Consider the following 24108-nt stretch of genomic DNA (forward strand, 5'->3'; position numbering starts at 1 on the left):
TAAACAGTGATGACGCCATGTTTCCCTCTTCCTTGGGCCCCAATTTGCAAAGAGCTCTGGTTTCCAGGGTGAAGGAGAAGGGAGCAGGGAAGAGCTTTACAAGGTGTGTTTGGGAAGCAGAGTGGACACTTCATGGGCCTCCCTCCCATCTCTTCAGCTTTGTTACTTCCAGGCTCACTTGCATATAATTTGGGAGTAAACATTCTAAATAAAGCTTTTCATGCTGGTGTAGAAACTGGTTTTTAAAAGTCTTGCCTCCACCCAATTTTTTTCTTTTTTTAAAGTAAATCAGATTATTAAATACTGGATACAGACTACAGACTATTTCCCAAATATCTATTGGTTTAATATCTCCATTATTAACTTTACATTGTTTTCATATCCCCTCACACCTCAATTATATAATTTAAATTTTTGTTTCTCTAGAATATATTCTTTGTAATTAGGGGTTTTATTTTTATTGATTTTGGATTCTAGGTTTTTATAATTTGGAAATGTTTTGTGGCTTTTATATGCTGCTAGTATGTTTGCTTTTAAATAAAAAAATTCTAGGCAAATGATTATTTCAAGAATTGCTGTTTTCCAGAACCTAACAGTTTCCGGAAGAAGGCCGGTATTTTCATCGATGGATTACAGTTAGGAGAAGATTTTATTGAGTTGCGTAAACTTCTAGGAAAATTCACTTTCAAAAATGCAAAACTCTATGGTCCTGATGTTGGCCAGCCTCGAGGAAAGACTGTTAAGATGCTGAAGAGGTAAGAGCTGGGAGAAGCAGAACCACTTTTCTTAAAAATAAATTTCTCTCTGGGGGAGAATCCTCAATAGTCCACATGTTATTAAAACAATTTACTGCGTGACCGGATGGTTTACCAAAAGAGGAAGCATTAACTGGCTCAGAATACCAAGGATTTGGGGACACAGGACACCTATGATAAATTTGTGCCAGAATTAGGAAGTTTTGTGTTTGCCTGATTCTAAAGTAGTGACCAGCTGATTTCTGGGGAATGTATCGTGCATATGAGGATTATGATAACATAGTGGATTTTTTTTCTAGTTTCCTGAAGGCTGGGGGAGGAGTGATTGACTCAGTCACATGGCATCAGTGAGTATGTCGCCTGCTCTTAAATTAAGAGAATAATCCTAGCTTTACTTATACTTACTTTTCGAAAAATTATTTCCATTTAACTGCTGATTGATTTCGTAGTTCAAATAAGAAACAGATAGGGTCTCAAGCAGCACTGTGCTAGAGTTTTAATATTAATAAAACAAAGATTTAAGCTTATTTTAAATAACATGGTGGGTTCTACAAGATCAAGCCGTGCTATCATTTAACTCATGGAAGAGACGAGTAGCTAAAACTGACCAGCTTGCCAAAGAATGGGTGACCCACAATGCCTGCACTTGTGACCATGTCCTCTCGAGACAGAGCAGCTGATCCCCTTCCATCTTGGGCCCTCCTTAGTAGAACTTCCACCTTTTTTTTATGACAGGGGAGTGGGAAGAGGTAGAAAGGAGGGCAAGGTTGGCCAATTAACTTAAAAGTAAAGGTTGGTATTTTTTCCTGAATATTTTCTGAATAATTTAGCTACTACTTGAATGGACGAATTGCTACCAAAGAAGATTTTCTAAACCCTGATGTGTTGGACACTTTCAGTTCATCTGTGCAAAAAGTTTTCCAGGTAATAGTCTTTTCTTCTGTTTAATGTAAAACCAGAGTCTTTATTTTGTAGTCTAGCTAGTTCTAAATTTTATATCTATATATCTAAATTGTATCCAAAATATATATATTGTAGATATAAATTTATATCTAGATATAAATTATATCTTAAATATACATATATTTTATATATATATATATAAACTGATGTGTTTTTCTACTTTTAGAGAACAGGCGCTAAGTCTTATTCACTGTCATCCCCCCTTGGCATCAGGTCATGCATATCGATCAAAGATTAAAAATACTTTCAATAGCCTTTTGGTAGCATTAACTCTGATAGGCCATAAGAATGGGATTATTTACATTCCTTCCATACCTAGTATTTCAATAAAAGTAAATTGCCCAAGACCTAAATGACCGTGAACATATTTGTAACTATATTGGATGGATGAGTCTGGGAATACAAGGCTTTGAATGTTGTTAATCTTCAGCACCCTAATTGGTCAACTCGTTTGCAATTACCATGGAGACTTTCCTGTTCCGTAGGTTGTTGAGGAGACCAGACCCCACAAGAAGGTTTGGTTAGGAGAAACAAGCTCTGCGTACGGGGGTGGCGCACCCTTGCTGTCCAACTCCTTTGCGGCTGGCTTTATGTGAGTGAAGTACACTCGCCTCAGGGCCCAGATGACAGCATTCTCCTATCCTTCCATTCAGTTGAAGTAGCTCGTCAGCCAAAAATTTGAGCAAAGATAGTTTCTGTGGCTGACCCTCTAAATTCGTGCCAGATTTTGCAAGAAAATGATTTACTGGAGCTTGTTGGACATCTTTAACGTGTGTTCCAAATTAATCATTGTGTGAATGAATTGCTTTAGAAGTTTTGTTACTTAATTATGGCCCATAAATATGCCACTGATGGCTTCCTCTAAAGAAGTATGCTGTAAACGAGCGCATCCAGAGCCTTGACTCTGAGAAGGATGCTTAGTATATACAGCTCTATTTATATTCCCGGGAAGTTTAGAGCCTGAAGTATGAGGTCACACCAGAGGGCCTTCCAATGAATTTGAAGATTTACTAAATTACCTCGTTATTCAACCACCACAAACCTGACTGCTTTAAACTACTAGTTTACTTATGTTCCATAACTCCATTAACACTTTCAATCTATAGTTCTTTATCCTCACGTTGAGACTTATTCTCTTTCCTCTCCTACCCTCATCCTTATAAGTTCAGAAGAAAGCACAAATCCTGTATGCTCCTAGGGGCATGAGGAGTAGAAAAAGAACGGAGATGTTTGTTTTGCAATTCACTAAAGGTGGGAAGGGGAGGTGTCCATAAAAGTCTAGGTGTGATTCTGCTTATTTCATATTTTACTACTGCTGACCACAAGCACACTTTTCTTTCGACCTCACATGGGGCTGGGGGGGAGGGGCAGTGGGGCATCCTAGCGGGTGGAGAAGAATTGCTTATAAGAGTGGGCATTTGTCTGCTCTGCTTTCTAGAGGTTGTCTTACCCTGGAAGGGACTCCTACAGCATGTTAATGGTCTTCTAGGATTTGTTATGGTGCTGCAGTATGGGAAATGTGAGGGGAAAGGGAGTCGCCATCTCATTCGAATGACATTTATAATTAACATTGCTTTTCTGGTTTCCTGTCAATTCCTCCCACATAGTTGAATAAATCAGAATAGTGTATAATTAGAATTGAGTTATTTTGTTTTCCAAACCTGAAGAAAGCTGGGCCTCACTCTGTTCCAGGTGGCTGGATAAATTGGGCCTATCGGCCAGAATGGGCATAGAAGTGGTGATGAGGCAGGTGTTCTTCGGAGCCGGGAACTACCACTTGGTGGATGACAACTTTGAACCTTTACCTGTAAGTGGCCATTATTGTCCTGTTTCTGTGAACAGAGTCGAGGATACTCAGGGCCCCTGTGTTAACCTCCTTTGAGCAGTCACTCCTCTCAATAGTCAAACCATGGAGCGATAAACTGGAAGAAACCTTCGAGATCATCCAGTCTAACATTTTTGTCTCTCGAGAGAAGAAGCCAAGACCCAGGAATAACTTTGTCAGTGCCATTTGGGACACGGTGTGGGGTTTTTTTTTTAAAAGGGGTAATTTGAAATTTTATGATTCAAATTTTACAAGATAAACTTGGATCAAAAAATGTTTTACAAACTAAATCAAAGTTAAAATTGCCCTCAGTATCCAAAGCTTCAAAACTTTTTTATGACATGAAATCATAATTTATTTAACTTTAAGATAAGCCAGTACCATGTATTCATTCAAAAATCTCACTCTAAGAATTTGCTATTTTGTTAATAATCTACAAGATATTTATGAATAAAGTCTTATTTCCCCCCACCTCCAACTGCATCTGGTGCTAAACTAGGAAATTTAACCTTTCTATCCACAAAGCTACCTGGAAGCTATATATGTGTAAAAGTTGGGATAGTTTTGATATAGCCCTGAGAAGTATGACCTTGGTTTTTATAGTCCAAAATGGCATTTTAGGATATCCATTTTCTAAGAAAAATTTGTAGGGTAATTATTTGAATATTGTAGGAAAGCTAAGAAAGTTTGCAAAAAGCACATGCCAAAAATATAAGCTAGGCTTTTGTGGTTTGTAGATAGATTTCCCAACAAAATTGCTTTTAATCTATAGTGGTCCAAGCTCACGGGGCACACTGTTCATAACTTTCAGAAAATTCTTTTTTTTTTCCAAAGATTTTATTTTTCCTTTTTCTCCCCAAAGCCCCCCGATACATAGTTGTGTATTTTTAGTTGTGGGTCCTTCTAGTTGTGGCATGTGGGATGCCACCCCAGCATGGCCTGATGAGTGGTGCCATGTCTGCGCCCAGGTTTTGAACCGGCGAAAGCCTGGGCCGCCGAAGCGGAGCATGGGAACTAACCACTTGGCCATGGGGCCGGCCACCAGAAAATTCTTATAAAAATGACATTACACAAAATGGAATCTATCTTCTCCAATGATCCTATGAGTCGTCTATACAGAGTTAAATCAAACATGATAATTTTGTTAGACAAATATTGAAAATCTACTGCTGGCCCTTTCTTAAATGGACCTCAAACAAGGAAGGTAAATAAATAGTTTCTACAAATTCACTTTGATTACAATGTCTAGAAATTAGCCATCTTATCCTACCACTCTTCATGAATAGTACCAGCTATTTATTATGTTATCTAAATCTTCTCAGTGCCCCAACATAAACCTTTGGCTTAAGAACCCCGTGTATGTGCACTAAATATACTTTTTCCTCAAGGTCACAGTCAGTTAGAAAAACTTGAAAGAGTAGGGGAATAAGCCTTAAACCCATCGTATATGGCTGTTTTCTTATTTGATTTGCACAACAATCCTGGAAGGTGGCAAGGTGGGTCTCTTCGGTCCGTTTGTCAGATGAGGAAGTTCAAACTGAGACGAGGTCGCGTGATCTGCTGGAGGTCACGTCGTTGTCCCGTATTGCTCTAAAGAATCCCATACAAATCCTGGCTCAGGCCTGCGTGCTTCCTGCCCTCCCAGTTACTGAACCACACTAGAGTCACGTCTCCTCTGAAAACATTTGATTCTGCTCCTGGCTCCAGTGAAAAGTTTGAATTTAAGGAGAGAAACAAAACCTGTTTGCCTGTCAAGCCTACCTTACCTCTGCGCAAGAAGGAGAGTTGGAGTATATATTGAGAATGTTTAAAAAACAACCAACCAACTTTTTATTATGGAAAATTTCAAGGTAGAGAGAAAAGTATATGAATCCCCAGTCTCGTTTAATCCATAACCCTACCCACTCCTCACCCCCTCCTACTGGGTTACTTTGAAGCAAATCCCAAATGTATCACTTTATCCATAAGTTCTTTAGTATGTATCTCCTTCATAAAGACATGACAAGATATGATTATCATACTTTAAAATATTAACAATAATTCTTCACTATCACCACATATTTAGTCAGTGTTTCACATTTTCCTGATTTAATAGTTGATTTGTTCGCATCAGAATCCAAACAAGGCTTATATGTTGCATTTGATATATCTCTTAAGTCTGTTCCTCTTTACGTCCCACCCACCCTCTTTTTTTCCCCCTTGGAATTTATTAATTAAAGAAACCAAGTAATTTGTTCTATAGTGTTTCCCACATTCTGGATTTTGCTAAATTTATTCCTGTGGTGTCATTTAGCATGTTCTTCTGTCCCTTGTATTTTCTATAAACTGGTAGTTAGACCTACGGCTTTGAGCTTGTTTCAATTTTTGGATTTTCATTTTGTTTCACAAGAATTCTTCAGAGGTGATGTTGTGTGCTTCCATCAAGAGACACACAATGACTGGTTGTCTCTCTTTTTTTTTGACCTTGATAGCAAGTGATGATTGTTGCCTAATCCATTACATTATGGCAGTGGTGGGGGAGGAGGCAGGTGAAGGTTTTAAAGGATATTATTTTAGTCTCTTAAACAGGTAGAAGTTTTGTTTTGAAAACTTGCCTGTGTGTGTGTGTGTGTGTGTGTGTGTGTGTGTGTGTGTATCTAAAAGTTTTGCTTTGAGCTTTACTTTGAATTCTTGGATGATAGACAACAAAGAATATTTACACTCTCTCTGAGCAATGAGTTGCATTCTTGAGCTATATCTCCCAGCAGGCATGGCCCTCTGAATTGTGGAAACATAGTCCTCCAGTGACAAAGAGCAGCAAACAAGATATCCCCCTCAGATTCATGGTGGTAACACGGACCGAAAGATGAGTCCTCTTTAAATACCTCTAGGATAACAGTCACACTCTTCGTAGGTTAGCTGTTCGCCTGATGCTGTTTTTGTTAAATAAAAAAATAAGTAAAGATCTATTTTTGTCCCTCCTCTCCCCAACCACCACAACTAGGACTATTGGCTCTCTCTTCTGTTCAAGAAACTGGTGGGCACCAAGGTGTTAGTGGCAAATGTGAAAAGTCCAGAGACAAGCAAACTTCGAGTATACCTTCATTGCACAAACATCAACCAGTAAGTGTGTAAGACACTCTTTACCAATCAACAAGTTTGACTTAGTAAGCATATAACTTACTACTCTAATACCCCGTTGTCCTCTGTCCATACAGCGGGTCTAAGGTATAGCATTGTTCTCTATTTTGTTTGTATTCGTAATAATATGGGTGCCAGTCTAGCTAAAAAAAATAGCTTACATATAGGCATTTGCAGACCAGCAAAGATTAGTACAATGATTTTAATTGTCATAATTCATAACAGAAATATATCCCAAGTTTAAAGAAATAAATAATAGTACAAATTTAAGAATATAACTATTTTTACATGAATGGTTAATTCATTGAATGACTATGAGTGGACATAAATATGAATATAAATTTATATCAATGAATAAATATTTGAATATACTATCCCCTTGCATCATATGTGATAAATTTAATAAGGAAGAAAAAGAATTAAAAGAAGGAGAGCAATAAGAACAACAATTTTGTATTCAAAAGTTTCAACCCAATTTCCAGAGTAGGGATCATACAGGTTTTTGTTGTCCGATACTCTGGCCTTAGGTAGCAAAAAAATGTTCCTAAATCTGAGAGATTTTTCTCTTCTCGGTTTCAATCTGTCCTTCCTGATGGGATGATACTAAAATACTAATTTTAGCCAGAAAAGCCACCCATCATTTCCAATTTCTGGTGAGTGGGAACTCTATGGATGGTGGGGCCTCACTGGGAAGAAGGTGGGGGGCAATGGTTTGGATGCATAAATTCTGAAAAGTGTCAATACATTTAATTTTCTTGTTTGTTTCAGTCTTTCATAAGGCTAGAAAAAGCCCCTGTTTATATGGTTTATAATTTGAATTCACATGAACCCACAGCACTTACTTTTTACCATTTAACCTTCCTATGTTTAAACATGGATGGGCTGACTGGCTTCCTAACAACTCAGCTGGCAAAGCAGCAAAAATCTCAGAATGCTCTAGCCCAGAAAATGGTAGCATGAATATTTTTAATCATTTTCGAAATAGGACCACATCAGTGGTCTAATATTATCACAAAAGGAAGAATACAAAGAGGGCCTATCATCATCCTAGATACTAATACTTAGTATCCATGAGTATATTTGCAATCAAGTTTTGAATTGCTTAAATTAGATAGATATTGGTATTGATTTAATCTATTTGCTTTTAGCCCGAGGTATAAAGAAGGGGACTTAACCCTGTATGCCTTAAACCTCTACAATGTCACCAAGAACTTGCAGTTACCATATCATTTATTTGGCAAGCGAGTGGACAAATACCTCATAAAACCTTCAGGACCTGATGGGTTACTTTCCAAGTGAGTAATTTCTGTTGGTCATTTCAAACTTTCGCCAAATTCATTGATGTTTATTAGAATAGAGAGCATTGATAGGGAGCAAAAAAAGTCAACTATTTCAAGTCCTAACAATTCTTAATATTCAGGAAGTTTGTGTATGAATACTTATTAACACAGCTGTATCACTCTGAGAGTCCAAAGCAGAAGGATAGGAACACACACTAGTAGTTATCCGAGGGAACAGTTTGCATTTCAAAACAACTTGATATATCCAGATCTGCTCAATACATGCAGATGATTTGCTCTAAAAAGACAAAATTCTTGGTAACAGTCACTAAAGCAAAGCATACCTATATAGAGAGATATACAATTGCTATTTAAGGCATAGGGGTTGGTGTAAAATCTCACACCACGTGAGCTGGGTGTGATTCTCTTATAGTATCACTTTTTTTATTGGTTAGAGTAAGGAAAAAAAGTGGCCAGAAACGTACCTTTTAGGTGGATTATCTGAAGTTGGTTCTAATACATTTTGGTTTAAAAGCCAAATGTCTTGTAAAAGACCATATTCAACAGAATACCCAAGAATGACTACAAGCCTTGAAGAGTTAGACACAAATATTGTAAGATTTCTGTCCAATGTGTGTTGGAAGGAGCTCTTTCATCATAACTATTCTCACATTGGAACACAAAAAATGAAGAGTTTACAAAATTCTCACCATTTCTTGCCATCTTTGCAAATGCTCTGTGAGTGATGTTTTCAATGGCAATTAACATCAGAACCTGAAAAAGTACAGTCAGGATGCTTTCTCCAAAGTCCTATCCCCCATCGACAGCCTTATTAACACTGGGCACCATTCCTTTATTTTGTCCCTCTGCTTTGTTTTACTATGACAGTAATTATACAACCTCTGATGGGAAAAAGGAAGGGGGAATCCACAAGTTTTCCCGAGTTTCTTTCCCTACACAGGCTTTGTAGACATTTTTAATGGGCTGCATGTTTTATAAAATACCATGGTTTACTTACCCATTTTCCAACTGCTTAAACCTTTTTTTCCTGTTGTAAATAGTGTATATTTGGGTAACAGATACTTTTCTCTATTTGGGCTCTGACCCTTTTTGAAGTGGATATTTTTAGCATATTTTTGTCCAATGCTGATAAGGGAAGAGCTTTTCCGAAGTAATTGAATAATAGTTGTGGAGTTAGACATGTCTTCAGAGACCATTCTAGTCTAACCTTCGGTGGGTATCTAAGGCCATTCTGCTCTGTTCATCTCCTCCTCTGTCAGAGCTCGCGGCCTTTCCTGGCGACTGTTCTCTCACAGGACAGAGTGAGCCTCTCTGTGCCTTTTGTCAGCTGCGCTCAGATCTATTCTCTAGAGCAGAGCCTGGAAACTATGCCTCACGCCTGTGGACAAGTGGGTTTAGAGGATTTCTTTTTTTTCTCTTTTTCTGGTAGGGGAGGTTGGCATGCCGTCTGGGCTAATTTTTAGTTTTAATTAGTTATTTAAAAATTGACAGCTACTAAAATATCTGCATTTCTTGCTTTTCTTTAAAAATGGATACTCTGTCAACTCCGGCCTTGTTTTCCCGCTTGGATGGAGTTGAATTGGGGTCGTGTACTTTAGACAGGTCATCAGCTTTTGAGTTCCCCTTAGTCCCCACGTGGCCCTGGTGTCTCATGCCTGACCTCCTGCACTTGCCTGTGGAACTCCCTTGTCCTTTGTGGGAATTCGAGCTTGCTCCCCTTAATCTGGAGCAGTGCTGAATACCCCATTGTCTCCAAAAGGACTCTCAGATATTTAAAGGACAGTTGGATTCTCTTCTCTCGAGGCTAATTATGCTCCATTTCTTCAACGAGTCTTCTCCTAGCTGTATTTATCACACCCTGTTGCGTTTTGATCACATATTTCATGGTTTATAATTGGTGAAACTATAGAGAATGTTTTATGAGTATATATTACTTATACTTTTCTCTCTTTAAAATGTTGCAAAATTATCCCGGATAAGTTTGATGAGCGCATAGTCTGCACGCTTGCTCATATTAACGACCTCAGAGGGTTGAACAATGATCCCCTTTTAAAAATTAATTTTTACTAGAACAACTTGGGTAGTGCCTATAGAAAGTCCTGCATGGTAAGTATTTAATAAATATTTGAGCGAATATATTTTTAGTATAAAAGCAGTATTTTATACTTATCCCAGATAAATTTTGCCCAGCATCCCCAATTCTGCCCAATCTGTTGCTTGCTAATTCCTTCCAGCTCTATTTCATCTGAAATTTGACAAGCATGTCTTTGATTTCCTATTACCACATTACTGACTTCAAAATATGAAACAAGATACTACCCTCAAATAAAGCCCTACCCTCCTTGCCCAGCCTGCTGTGGAGATAATCGGCATGCTCTAAGCTTACAGTCAGTGCAATGATAGCATCCTTTAGCTATATTTATAGCTGATTAAACAATATAGCCAGATGGTAGTAGGTATTATCTTGCACATGTTTCATCATCTTAACCCACAGCACTATTAATTTATAATGATCAGATTTACTTTAAACTGTGTGGCCTCTCCTAAAGCATTTCCTAATTTTTGGGGGGTACCCTTGTAAATGGTTCTCAATTTCATGCAGAACAGCCCTTACTACTGTCACATAGAGATGTTTTCAAGGGCTATATTTTTGTGTGTGGTTTCCTGATGATGGTCACAGCATTTCCTCCTCACCCCATCTGCAAACTAATGTGATGTAGGCGCTGAAACAAAACTCGAGTGCCTGTGAACTGCATGTAACTGCAATGTGGGCTTGTTAGCCTCTGGCTCCATCAGGGTCATCTTGTTAAATCTTTAGGTACAGAGCCCAGAGCTGGGCATCTAACCAAGGTTAAATGGAAACCAGTCTTTCTGTTTACTGATGCTTAGTGAGGGTAGAGTGTGAGAGATCTTTAAAAATGAAAACTTTAGGGGCCAGCCCCGTGGCCAGGTGGTTAAGTTTGCACGCTCTGCTTTGGCGGCCCAGGGTTTGGATCCTGGGCGTGGACCTAGCACTGTTTATCACACCATGCTGAGGTGGCGTCCCACATGCCACAACTAGAAGGACCCACAACTGAAAAATATATACAACTATGTACTGGGGGGGTGGGGGGGGGGCTTTGGAGAGAAGGAAAAATATCTTTAAAAAAAATGAAAACTTTATAATAATGCTAAATTAGAAACAACCAAATGTGTAACATTAGAACAATTAAGTAAATAAACTAATATGCTTTTGCAATGAATCCTTTGCAGCCATTAAAGTGATGTCGTGGATGAATGTTTAATGGTGTAAGCAAAGGTTAGGATGTGTTAAGGGAGAAAAATTAAGTTTTAAGAGACTATGTATTGTATGCTCATTTTTGTTTAAATGAAAATATGTGTGTATATGCAGACATAGAAAAGAGATGAATATATATCAAAATGTTAAAAATGGTTATGATGAGTTAACAGGTTACTTTTGTTATATTTATTTATCTGAATAATAATGATGATGATAGATAATACTTTTACATGCTTACTATATACAGGGTACTGTTTTAAGCATTCTCCATATATTATATGAATTACATATATGACATACATTTAACTGATATTAACTAATCTTCTAAATTTTCAACAATAAAAAACTTTTTCACACTATGAAAATTTTATAACATAAAAAGTATTTGGGAAAAAGATAATAGAGATATAAGCATCGTTTGGAATTATGGAAGTAACTATCAGTAGAACTAAAGGCAGGCTAAAGCTCTTCTTTATAAGCTCTTGTTTGTATCAGATTTATTGCTGTGAGCATGTATTAATGTGATTTAAATAATAATAAATATGCATAAGAAATAACACTTGTTCTTACATTTTTCCCCCCATTTTTTGGCTCAGTTTTGAATTAGAATCCCAACAGTGAAATGCAAAGAAAACATAAATTTTTTGGAATCTGTGGTTTAGCCTAACAAAATCGTTTTCATTTCACCACAGCAATATAGTTTCAACCAAAATATCTCAACGACATAAGAAAATGAATGCACACCTCCCAGGGGAAAGGGCATTAGAGGGTTTACGGGCCTCTACATAGTTACAAGCAGGAAATTTCATTGACTGTCATTTTTTATGTGAAATTTACATTCCATTCTATATCTCTATTTGCTTTTTATACAAATGTTTTCAATTATTTGCCATCAGATAAAATTGCCACAATCCAGAAGTTATGTCATATTTACCCTTTTTAGTCCTCCATCATGTTGCGTGGTATGAGTTACGTGTCTTCCATTTTCTGTGATGGGCCAGATAGTAAATATTTCAGGCTTTACAGGCCAGATGGTCTCTGTCCCAACTACTCAACTCTACCGGGTAGCTTAAAGATCATCTAGGTCAAATACCTAACTGACTTGGTATTGAAATACAAGTTATATAATACAGGCTGCCGCAAAAATTGTTTTCGTCTTAAAAGGATCTCCCGACTTTTGCAGAGTAGGTGGAGCACACACAACTTGGCTAACGTGGATGTATCTTTCCCCTTTGCAGATCCGTCCAACTCAACGGTGAAACTCTGAAGATGGTGGATGACCAAACCTTGCCCACTTTGACAGAGAAACCTCTCCGCCCAGGAAGTTCACTGGGCTTACCAGCTTTCTCATATGGGTTTTTTGTGATCAGAAATGCCAAAGTTGCTGCTTGCATCTGAAAAGAAAGGGATACACTAGCCTGGAGATTGCATTTTTCAAGCGTATTGATAAGAGCAAAGCAAAACTCAAGCTATAGGAAAGCAAGCAGATGCATTACAAATGACTAGTGGGAGCTTTAGAGACCCTGGGACATTCAGTGCTGGATTCAGCACAGGGTTTCGTTCTCTCTAAGTAGACCACTGCTAATAAGAAGACCTTGTGCCAAACACTGTGCTTAGTACTTTGCATGTACTATTCTTATTTAAGGTTGTTAAAAATGTATGTGAATGCTTCCAGTACAGCCAGGAGGCAAGTAAGTGAAGGATATATTATTAGTTTTAACAAAGTGTTTAGTTGTTTTTATTTTTATCTCTTTTTTTTTTTTTTTTTTTTTAGGAAGATTAGCCCTGAGCTAACTACTGCCAGTCCTCCTGTTTTTTGCTGAGGAAGCCTGGCCCTGAGCTAACATCGTGCCCATCTTCCTCTACTTTATATGTGGGACGCCTACCACAGCATGGTGTGCCAAACGGTGCCATGTCCACACCCGGGATCCAAACCGGTGAACCCCGGGCCGCCGAGAAGCGGAACGTGTGAACTTAACCGCTGCACCACCGGGCCGGCCCCTGTTTTTATTTTTAAAAACCACAGTGTAGAAGATTGTCAGATTCTTTACTCTATACACTGTTTCTACGGGCTCCCATCAGAAACAGTTTACTGCCCCCACCTTCGATTGTCTGTAAGAGAGAGACAATCTCTTTGCTCCTTAACAGAGAACTAGATTCAGCTGCTGCCTCTCTTTGGTCTGTTCTGTTTGTCTTTGTCAGCAATACTGTGTGAGAGGACAGATAGTCAGATGTGATAGTACAAAAAAAGATTAATTCAGAGGAAAGGGATGATATAAATTTCAAATGAAATGAAAAGATGAGTGTAAGTGAAACTGATTTACCAAGAGGAGAAAATTGAATTCAATACATTATCACCGTCTGTTAACGTTTACTTTTAATCTACCTTTAGTTCTTGTTTTAGTTGGGAAGCTTTTGGCTGCAAGGAACAGAAAACCTTGATTCAAATGGCTTAAACAATAAGAACATTTATAGTCCCACATAACAAGAAGTTCAAGTAGGGCCGGCTCCACGGCTCAGTATGTCACCAAGGAGCCAGGTTCGTTCCATCTCTCTGCTCTGTCAGCTTTAGTGTTGGCTTCGTTCTTCACCTGTTGGTATGATGGCTGGAGCCGTTCCATGGACCCACTCAGACCTGGCAGCAGCAAGGGAAAGAAGATGAGCAACTTTTTCTGTCTCCTTCATGGCCTTGAAGAACCCTTTCTCAGAGGTTCTCTCAGCAAAACTGCCCTGTGTCTCCTCATGTCTATGGTCAGAAAGGGGTCTCGTGGCCGTGCTCCCCGATCACTGCCAACATCAATGAGATTCCTATAATTATCTCCTAGTGACCTTTGGAACAGAGAGGGTGTTGGGAAGTCTATGGCACTGACCACTCCAGTTCTGTGTTTTTTATCAGTGATAGAATACATTATTTTCTCCTATATGTTAATTTTTAGAAATATAATCCTCTTTATATTTGTGCCTGCTACACACATTGTCTCAATTAAATTTAAGTACATTTATAAGGAACTAAAGCTGGAACTTAAAGTTTGGATGCTTCAATACCCTTAAATTTTATAGGTAAGTGATTTTTATATTTCCACATTTGAAATAAAGTAGTTTTTATAACCACAGTACAGCATGATTATTTTTTTAATAAAGCTGCAACCTACAGATCGCTACATTTGGAAGCCTTGTTTTCCTTCCCTGCTTTGTTTATATCTCCTACTTTTATTTGTCTCTTTTATATTGTCTACTTTCAGTCTCTCCAACACCAGAAGAGTTGACCCTGCAGAAAAGAGGTCATCAGGCACAAATATGATTTCTTACCTCATGTAGATTCAGTCATGATCAGGGTCCTGTCCTGTCTATTCTTCTCTTCCCTGTCCCCTCTGCCACTTAATAAATCAAGGCCTAATTTCTAACTTGTATAATAATAATAATAATCTCCTAATCATTCTCCCTGACCTTGCTTAAAATTCTTAAATGGCTCCCTATTTCCTATAGGCACACAGGTCCTCCATAACCTGCCACCTGCCTATTTCTTCAGCCTCAACTCTTGTCATTCTCCTTATGAATTCTGTTCTCCAGACCATACATTGGTTGAGAAGTATGAACATGCAGACTTCTTTAATTTTAATTCTAATCTTTCCATTTTTTTTCCCCCGCGGAAGATTGGCCCTGAGCTAACTGCTGCCAATCCTCCTCTTTTTGCTGAGGAAGACTGGCCCTGAGCTAACATCCATGTCCATCTTCCTCTACTTTATATGTGGGGCACCTACCACAGCATGGCTTAACAAGCGGTGCCATGTCCCCACCTGGGATCTGAACCGGCGAACCCCAGGCCGCCAAAGCAGAACGTGCAAACTTAACTGCTGCACCACTGGGCCAGCTCCTAATCTTTTAATTTTAACTTTTGCTCCCGTACCCTTGGTGCTGTCTCTTCTGCTCTCCATCTGGACTGTTCTTCTAACTCTCCTCTCTATGTGGCAAACTTTCATGTCTATTAAGACCCAGTTCAAACATGTTTCAATATATTCCCTATCATTCAAGTAGCTGTAGTCATATTTCTTTGCCCCATAGCAGTTTTGATATTTACTATGACACTTATGATGCCTCTTATTTAGATCTATATATACCTTTTAACTTGACTGTAAGCTCCTAAGAAAGAGGTACATTATCTTAATCATCTTTGTATTCCTGTGCTTAGCATATTGTCTGGTGCACAGTAGTCACTGAGATGTTTCCTTAACGACAGAAAAGAGCATTCAAATTTGAAACTAGCTTAGGCATTTTTATTTTGAATATACAGAAAAATTTAATGATGTTTCAAACCTGAGAAGGTATTGTCTGCTGCCACCAGGGGCCGGCCTGGTGTAGTAGTTAAGTTTGTGTGCTCCACTTCAGTGGCCCAGGGTTCATGGGTTCAGATCCCAGGCACACACCTATACATTGCTCGTCAAGCCATGCTGTGGTGGCATTCCACATACAACATAGAGAAGACTGCCACTGATGTTAGCTCAGGGACAATCTTCCTCTTTTTACTCAAGTAGAACTTTTTTTTTTTACTTGAGTAAAAAGAGGAAGATTGGCTACAGATATCAGCTCAGGGCCAATCTTCCTTACCTAAAAAAAAAATCTTTTTAGAGCCAGCCCTGATGGCCTAGTGGTTAAAGTTTGGTGCATTCCGCTTTAGCAGCCCAGGTTTAGTTCCTGGGTGTGGAACCACACCACTCATCTGTCAGCAGCCATGCTGTGGCAGTGTCTCACATAGAAGAACCAGAAGGACTTGCAACTAGAATACATAGCTACATACTAGAGATCTGGGGAGGAAGATTGGCAACAGATGTTAGCTCAGGGTGAATATTCCCTGGCCAAAAAAAAAAAAGTATTTTTAAAATTATCACTAGTGAGCTCTTACTAATGGTTGGTGGTTATGTGAAGAACTGGGGGCATGGTTATGTAAAGAAGAGAATGTTCTCAGTTATATATTAATGAATACTAAATGAATTGTTATTAAGGTTTTCTTAAACTAGCTTAGAGGAAGCTCTTTCTTGTCATGTCAGTGATACTTTTTGAGCCCACATACTTCCATTGATATTTAATCCATCAAGTATATTTACTTTCTGTGACTTACATTGACTCAAAATTATTTTTGTCTTTTAATTTGGCCCTTGTGATTCACTTCATCTCCACGATAATGGGAATTTCCAAGTTCTATGGTAAAACTTGTATGTTCTGAACTTGTCAGCTCTGTAATTGCACCCATTTTCTTTTTCTTTCTTTTTAAAAAATTCTGAAATGTCTCATCGACCTGTTGAATCGCCTCATGGTTGATAAATCTTTTAATTATCCTTCTAACCAGAATTTTAATTACCAAAAAAACTCACATGAATATCTATCTGTTTATCTGACCATTCAATACAAAATGAAAAAATAAATGGTAATGGAATGGATAACTAGTTTCAACTGTAGACATCTTAGTGATCCGATGACCGGCTCGTGTATCATATGCCTTAGAAAAACACGATGTGCAGATTCTCATATTCCCTCCATCCCTAGGTCAGATACTTGGTTTATTTCTAGGACTCCTCTCCTATCCTTTTCCAATTTTATACCATTCTCGATTTCACAGACTTGTGGGTTGGAAAGCCCTGGAACAATTTAGGTAAATATTTAACAGTGTTTTTTTAAAATCTTCCCTTCTATTGCCGTTAAATGCCGTAGGCTTTGATGACTCTAATTTAAGTCAGATTAGTTCTTTCCTTATTTTCACACATGTGATGACAGTCTATTAGTTTTTGAATTGGCTTTTAGTTTACTTGGTTACATGCAACTTACATATTTATTTAAATTCCCATAGACCTTTCAAAGGACGATAACAAGTCAAGTTTATCTGATTCTGCAGTACTCCAAACATAATGAGGCAAACTTGCATATTTAGCACATTCTTCTTAAACATTTTTTTTAAAAAACCTCATATATCTATAAATCACACACAAATTTTGTAGATCAAGCTCCCTAAGCATTTAAACATCTTAAAAAACAAACAGTGATGGTAAAACCTATGTAAGCACAACTTGTACAGAAATATCTTTTCTTCATCTCGAAGTTACAAATATACTCCCCTAGCCAGAGTTAACAGAATTAGCAATTCAGGTCACTACACTAAATAAGGTAACAATCAAGCTTTCAATTAAAGAGTCTAGAAACAGGATATAGAACCACTAGAGTGTTAGGGTCAACCCCTTCTTATGCTCAGGTGTCAGAAGTCGGGTCATCCTTGGCAAAGCTGGAGACAAGGCCTGGGGTCAGGTAGCTTACCTGGGAGGTGGTCTCGGTGAGCAGGCATGAGACATCAGGGAGAGTGAGAAGGAGGAGAGGGAAATCCAATATTCAGGTTTGTTGCTGAGTTTGCTGCAGCAGCCAATGAGGGCTTGGTTCTACCGTTACCGCTGAGAAGCATGTGAGATGCCTCCCAGAATTCTGCTCTTCTTATTCTCATGTTTCTTAGCATCTATCATTTTATAGTCACTGTACTGTCAGTTACAAGTTTTATAAAGGACACTAACTTCATATAAAATTCTTTTAAGGTCTGAAGCAATTACAGTTAATGATTGTACTACTTAAGCTCAGAAGTCACTTTCACAACTTTAACATCCTGTTTTGGAGTCAAATGATAATTGTTTTTAATCTAAAACACCTTCTCTAGGACCCATCCCCAAAATCAGATGAAGCATAGTAGGAAGTAAAAATTGTTCTAAGGATCAAATATTATGATGAATGTAGATGTGCTTAAAAAATGTAAACCTATAAAAATGAAGAGTACCTATAGAGTGGAATGTTTTGATTGATTCACCATTAAACAAATATTTGTAGGATGAATGAATTTATTCACCATCTACTACGTATATGTTCTTATATTAGGTAGCGTTCTCCAGAGAAACAAAACCAATAGTATATATTTATAGACAGAGAGAGTCATCAGTAACATTTTCTCAAAGATCACTAAAGATACCTATGGTTGAAACTAGTTATTCATTTCATTACTGTTTAATTTTCATTTTAAATACTCCTGCTTTCATTTTGTATTGAATTGTCAGATAAACAGATGGGTATATATGTCTGTGTGTATATGTGTGTGCATATACATATATGACTTATTTTAAGGAATTGGCTCATGTGATTATGCAGGCTGGCAAGCCCAAAATCTGCAGAGTAGGCCAGCCGGCTGGAGACCCAGGAAAGAGCCAATGTTGTGGTTCAAGTCATAAGGGCATTTGCTGGCAGAATTCCTTCTTGCTTGGGGGAGTTCAGTCTTTTGTTCTATTCAGGCCTTCAACTGGTTGGATGAGGCCCACCCACGTTATGGAGGGAAATTTGGTTTACTCAAAGTTGACCCATTTAAGGGTTAATCTCATCCAAAAATATCTGCACAGAAACATCCACAGCAATGTTTGACCAAATCTCTGGCCACCATAGCCCAGCAAAGGTGGCACTTCAAATTAGCCATCCCAGTTCCTGTGGATAATAAGACTAAAAACGCAAACAGAGTCCTTTCTCTCAGGGATCCACGGTCCAGAGTGAGGAGTCAGAGCCTCGAAGTTCCCTTAGAGATAATCCATCCAGTCTCTGCTTTTTCTGAAGAGTGTACAGCAGGTGAGTGCCTTGCCCAAGAGCACACAATGCCTTGGCAATAGAGTCTAGAGGGGACCCCCGAAAGTTGGGGCTTCACTCTATATGACTGTTCTATTGTCCTATAATTAAGAGTGACATTTGAGTACTCCTCTCAGTCTCCAGTACTTTTTAATTGGCCCACGTTTCTCGGGTTCACATCACCTCTGGGCAGGGCCAGCATCATGGGTATGATGTGTCAGTCGCTCAGGACCCCATGCTCAGAAGGACCTCATACTTGGTTTAATGTCTTGCTATTGCCATTTTTAAATTCTCAGTAATTTTTGAACAAAGCGCTCCATATTTTCACTTTGCACCAGGCCCCACAAGTTATGGAGCTAGTCCAGTCTCTGGGTGGTAGATCAGGAATGAGTCACTGAGCGTTGGAACCTGAAGTTCATATCCATCCAATCCTCCCAGCATCCATATTCTCTGCTAGATTTACTTCTGATCTCACTGTCAACCAATTTTTAAAACACTTTTCTTTGTGTCTTTCTCATGCCATTTTGAACTCTTCTCCCAAGGCACTGTGGCTTATAGCATTCTTATGGTTTTTATGAAAATTGGCTATATAACTGAGTAAAAACAGAAATATATAATGCTATTTTAGGAACTTAGCCCAAGGAAATAGTGTGGCTGAAAAGTTACCTACAAGGATAATTGGGAGGAAAGTTATTATAGCAGTAAAACACTAAAAACCACCTAAATGCCCAAGAGAATGGTTAACCAAAAGAATGGCTAAATTAATCACAGCACATCCAAATGAAGGATTATTTCACAGTCCCTAACAGGCATTTTGAAACAACATGTAATGACAGGGAAGATGCTCATAATACTTTGAGCGAGGAAAGCTGAGAAAACTTTCTATATAAAGGCTACACTCAGAAGTCACCGAAAAGATTTAAATTCCTAGAATAGGGAATAGATTATGTGTTTAACGATAGTGTCAGTAACAATTAAAATTCAGATGTAATACTTTCAGTCTTGTTCTCTATGCTTCAGTTCAACAAATCTATCAATTTCTACCATATGAAAGACACTGTGCCAGCTGCCATCAGAGATTCAAATGTGAATATGTCCCATGTATACTCTTCATTTCTTATCTTACTAGAAGCATTTGACACTGTTGACCACTTTCTCTTCCGGAAATAGTCTCCTTTGGCTTCCATGACACCATTTCTCCTGCTTTACACTTATGTCTCTGGCTGCCCCTTCTCTGTATCTTTCTTGGGTTTCTGTTCCTCTCCCTGTCCTTAAAGGATAAAGTTTCTTGTGAGTCATCCTGACCCTCTTATCTTGTTTCTCAAAACATTCTTCCTGGGTGAAATCAAGTACAATCATACCACAGTTACAGGAATGGGTCATGGTGTCTTTTGCTCTCTGTTGAACTTTTAATATTCATCTTTATTAATTTTATCCTGAATGTGAACACAAGGTGTTTAGATCAGAGACAGATTATTATTGTTCATTTGAAAAGCAAATACTGATTGTGTGGTTCCCCACGCCCCATTTCTTACTCCTGGAGTGACACAATGAAAGCCAAGTCAAATGTCCTAAGCATACAAGCCTCAGTCTATATCACAGTGAGGAATGGGGGAAAATGGATTTCCTCTGCTTACATAAGGAGAAAGAAGCAGCTGCCTCCCCCACTCCTCATGAGAAGAAGAAGAAAAATTTTCGCTCGTTGGAGACAGGATGTAAAATATTCTGGGCTCTCACGCTAACTTTTTGGAGGGTAAATAAAATCTCTCCAGGGCCAGAGAGCCCTCATGTTTCTCCAGCTTTTATGATCTGGAGGTGTCTCCAAGCTCCCAGGTCTCAGACTTCTTTGAAATGTCAACACCCAGAGAGATAGCGCTCCAGTCTCTCTGGCACCTTGGGAACTTGCGGTATAATAAAAAAATATATATTTGGTCTTTGCCCCGGATTCCTGGCACACAGCCTCAGAAGGCTTTGCAATTTCCTCAGTGATGAGTGTCTTTTGTTATTCACAGGAGTCCCTTTCTACCATACCTGAGTTTATACTAGTGAGGGGACTCAAGACAGGCCCTCCGATAGTTTCAAGGAAGGGGCTGGCCACCAACAAGAGCTTTCAGTCCCACCCCCTAACCTCAGGAGAGGGGACGGAGGCTGGAGATTGAGTTCAATCACCAATGGCCAAGAATTTAATCAGTCGCGCCTATGCAATGAAGCCTCAATACAAACTCTTGAACAACGAGATTCAGAGAGCTTCCTGGCTATGGAATATGTCAATGGGCCAGGAGTTGGTACACTCTGACTCCGTGGGGACGGAAGTTCCTGTGCTTGGGACCCTTCTGAACCTTGCCCTATGTAGCTCTTCATCTGGTTGTTCATTTGTATCCTTTATAATAAACTGTAATCCTAAGTGTGGTGTTTCCTTGAGTTCTGTGAATCATTCTAGAGAATTATCAAACCTGAGGGAGGGTCATGGGAACCCCTAATTTTGTAATCAGTCAGGCAGAAGTGCAGTTAACCTGGAGACCTCACTTGTGGCTAGCATCTGAAGTAGGAACAGTCTTGTGGGACTGAGCCCTTAACTTATGGGGTCTGCACTAACTCCAGCCAGTTAGTGTCAGAATTGAACTGAATTGTAAGATACCCAGCTGGTATCAGAGAATGGGAGAATCGGGAAATGTTGTTGGGAAAACAACATGGAGCTTAACCTAGAAGCCTGGTTTGGGCTGTAACCATCTGTCCCTCTCAGGGAGATAAGAGAAATTCTATTATCCTTTCGGATCAGAACAATTCATTGACAGATGGTTACAGATCTGATCCTCACGGTATGTGAAAAGAAAATATTTCCGGGAGAAGTGAAGCAAACATTCTCTATCTTTGTACCATGCGTGTCTCTGTAGCCCAGGAGGTGAGGGCTTTTTACGGAAGCATTGAGAAATCCAGGAAGATTTATTTCCCTGCACCTCAGAAGGTTGTGTGTGCTCTTAGACTAGCACCTCCTGCCTCCATCCCCTCTCCTCCCCCATCCCATCTTGGCTTGGTTAATTTGGACCTGCACTTCAGATCTCAGACTACACATCACTTCTTCTGAAGGCTTTCTGCACCCCCACTCCAAGCTTGCCAAGATGCTCCTCCTGTGTGCTCCCACAGTGCACTGGGCCAATAGCACAGTACTGTCACCTGGTATCAAATGCTGTTTTCCTCTCTAGTCTGTGTGGTCCTTGGGAATAGGACTATTTCTCCGTGATATACCCTGTGCTAAGCACAGTGCTTTCATAAAATAAGAATTCAATAAATACTGTGTTAAATTATTTTCAGTCTCTGACTTCAAAGAATTTACAATCAAAATGAGAAAAAATACAAATTAGTACAATACAAAGGAAAATTACTTAAACTCCATAAAAGAGACAGTAAAGTTTTATTCATGTGTAAGAAGAAAAAAATCTTATATAGTTGAAGGACTATGTCCACAACTTCAAGCACTATGGCTGCAGTGATGGGAAGAGCCACTCTCTCATGTAAGTTTCAGTGACAGAGAGTATGGTCAAATGAAATAGCAAATTCAGAAACTCAGCTTTCACCTTCAGCCCCCCCAAACCCAGCTCTAAGGCTCTTTCTCCTACCAAACACAGAAACTGGTCTGATGACAAGTCTACTGATTGCTCTAAGTAATGAACACATCAAGGAAGCTAGAAGAGGCCTAGCCCCAGATAAGGCACTCCCATCGATGGCGACAATTTCAAGACCAGATTTAGGACTAGCACTCTCTCATCAACCTGCAGTCCCCTGCAGTTTGGGAAGGTCTGGTCACTCTAGAAGTTCCAGTTTTCTCTGTATGTCCCCTGAGTTCTTTTCATCAGAGACAGTAACATACAGCATTGTTGTTACCACACAAAGGGCACCATCTGCTCACCGCAGGACAAAAGTCAATGGTCAAGAGGCAAGACGGTGGCAGAGAAAGGGCATTTATTAAGTGATAAGCTAGCAAATCGGAAGACGGGGGGCTAGCATCCTAAAGAACCATCTTAAGGGGGGCACAGAACCTTGAAGCAGGTATATAGGCCAGTGGGTTATAGGAGAGGGGGTTAGGAATATTGACCATCTGATTACAGCCTGGGAGTTGCCACAGCAGATCCTTCAGTTGTCACTGATGATGGCTATCAGCATAGATTCTGTCCTTGGGTCATCACATCCCTAAGGAACTCAAAAGGACAATGTTATCGACTTATCACAGCTGGGAGGTATTTATACAAGCAGGGGCTGTAAACTCTACAGAGCATGTATATCTCCTGGAGGGTACATATCCAGCTGGGTTAGTTAATCAGAGGTCATTCAAAGTTACAATATAGTTCCTTTTGCACAATATGGCTTCCCTTATGTCAACCTTGTGTTGAGCTGGATCATTCTCACTCCAAATCTCCTAAAAATGATGAAAAGGAAAGAAAAAGATGGGATCTTTCCCTCAAAGGTGGAATCTTTCCCTCAAATCTACACACTGAAAGGCTTCTAAGACGTAGAACTAAGAATTACATCACATAGATATTTTCCACTTAGGGGACAATCTAAGTGCTTGATATGCCTATCCATCTTCCAAAGACCAAGGCAATGTCTTTGTTGAGTTTGAGAATCCAGATGAAAAAGGTATTTAAACTGTTAAAAAATGAACAAGGCATAGTAAAACTTTTAAGAGTTTATTTGACCATTTATCAGATTGAATTGAGCAGCACCAAAATTGAAGTGGTTAGGAGCACTCCACTGACAGGAACTGGGAGAAAGACATATAGAGAAAGTGCAGAAGCAAAGAAAGGAAATTATTTGATTGGCTATGGCTTAAAGCCTAGTTGGCTGTTCATGATTCGTTGTTAGCATTTTGATTTCGTAACCTTGAAGCATTTATAGGCTTAGATTTTGGTTTGCCTGTTTATGTAGGCCACCATGGCATTACAGCCACATCAATCTAATGGCCTCCTTGTTTAATTAATTTAAGAAAACATGGATGGGGATGGGTGGATGGCCAGGAGGCCCCCTCCAGCAATGCTGGCCTTTGGCCTAAACATCTTACCTGTCCCCCAACCACACAAGACACCCTGTGAAGACCCAGACCTCCAAAAGCACCCTCACCCCAGGGCCACTGCAGCCTGAGCAGCTCTCCATTGTCCTCCAATAAAACAGGGTTGCAAGAACTGCTGTTCCTCTGTAGCAGAGCCCATCAGGAAAAATATTGGAACTTTTATA

At 39.2% G+C, this 24108-nt stretch overlaps 1 protein-coding gene across 1 annotated transcript in view; it reads left to right on the forward strand.

Moving 5' to 3' along the window:
• Window positions 1–14403, forward strand: part of HPSE (heparanase) — a 33482-nt gene extending 19079 nt beyond the window's left edge. Inside the window, exons 5-12 of the mRNA XM_014865185.3 lie at window positions 587–755; window positions 1055–1102; window positions 1586–1679; window positions 2204–2310; window positions 3411–3525; window positions 6527–6645; window positions 7812–7958; window positions 12483–14403. Coding sequence (XP_014720671.2) covers window positions 587–755; window positions 1055–1102; window positions 1586–1679; window positions 2204–2310; window positions 3411–3525; window positions 6527–6645; window positions 7812–7958; window positions 12483–12642 — 959 coding nt within the window. The 3' untranslated portion in view covers window positions 12643–14403. The remainder of the gene's footprint in view (window positions 1–586; window positions 756–1054; window positions 1103–1585; window positions 1680–2203; window positions 2311–3410; window positions 3526–6526; window positions 6646–7811; window positions 7959–12482) is intronic.
• Window positions 14404–24108: the final 9705 nt, after the last annotated feature.

This window comes from Equus asinus, chromosome 3 (genome assembly GCF_041296235.1).
Source record: "Equus asinus isolate D_3611 breed Donkey chromosome 3, EquAss-T2T_v2, whole genome shotgun sequence".
In the NCBI taxonomy this organism is placed as follows: Eukaryota; Metazoa; Chordata; class Mammalia; order Perissodactyla; family Equidae; genus Equus; species Equus asinus.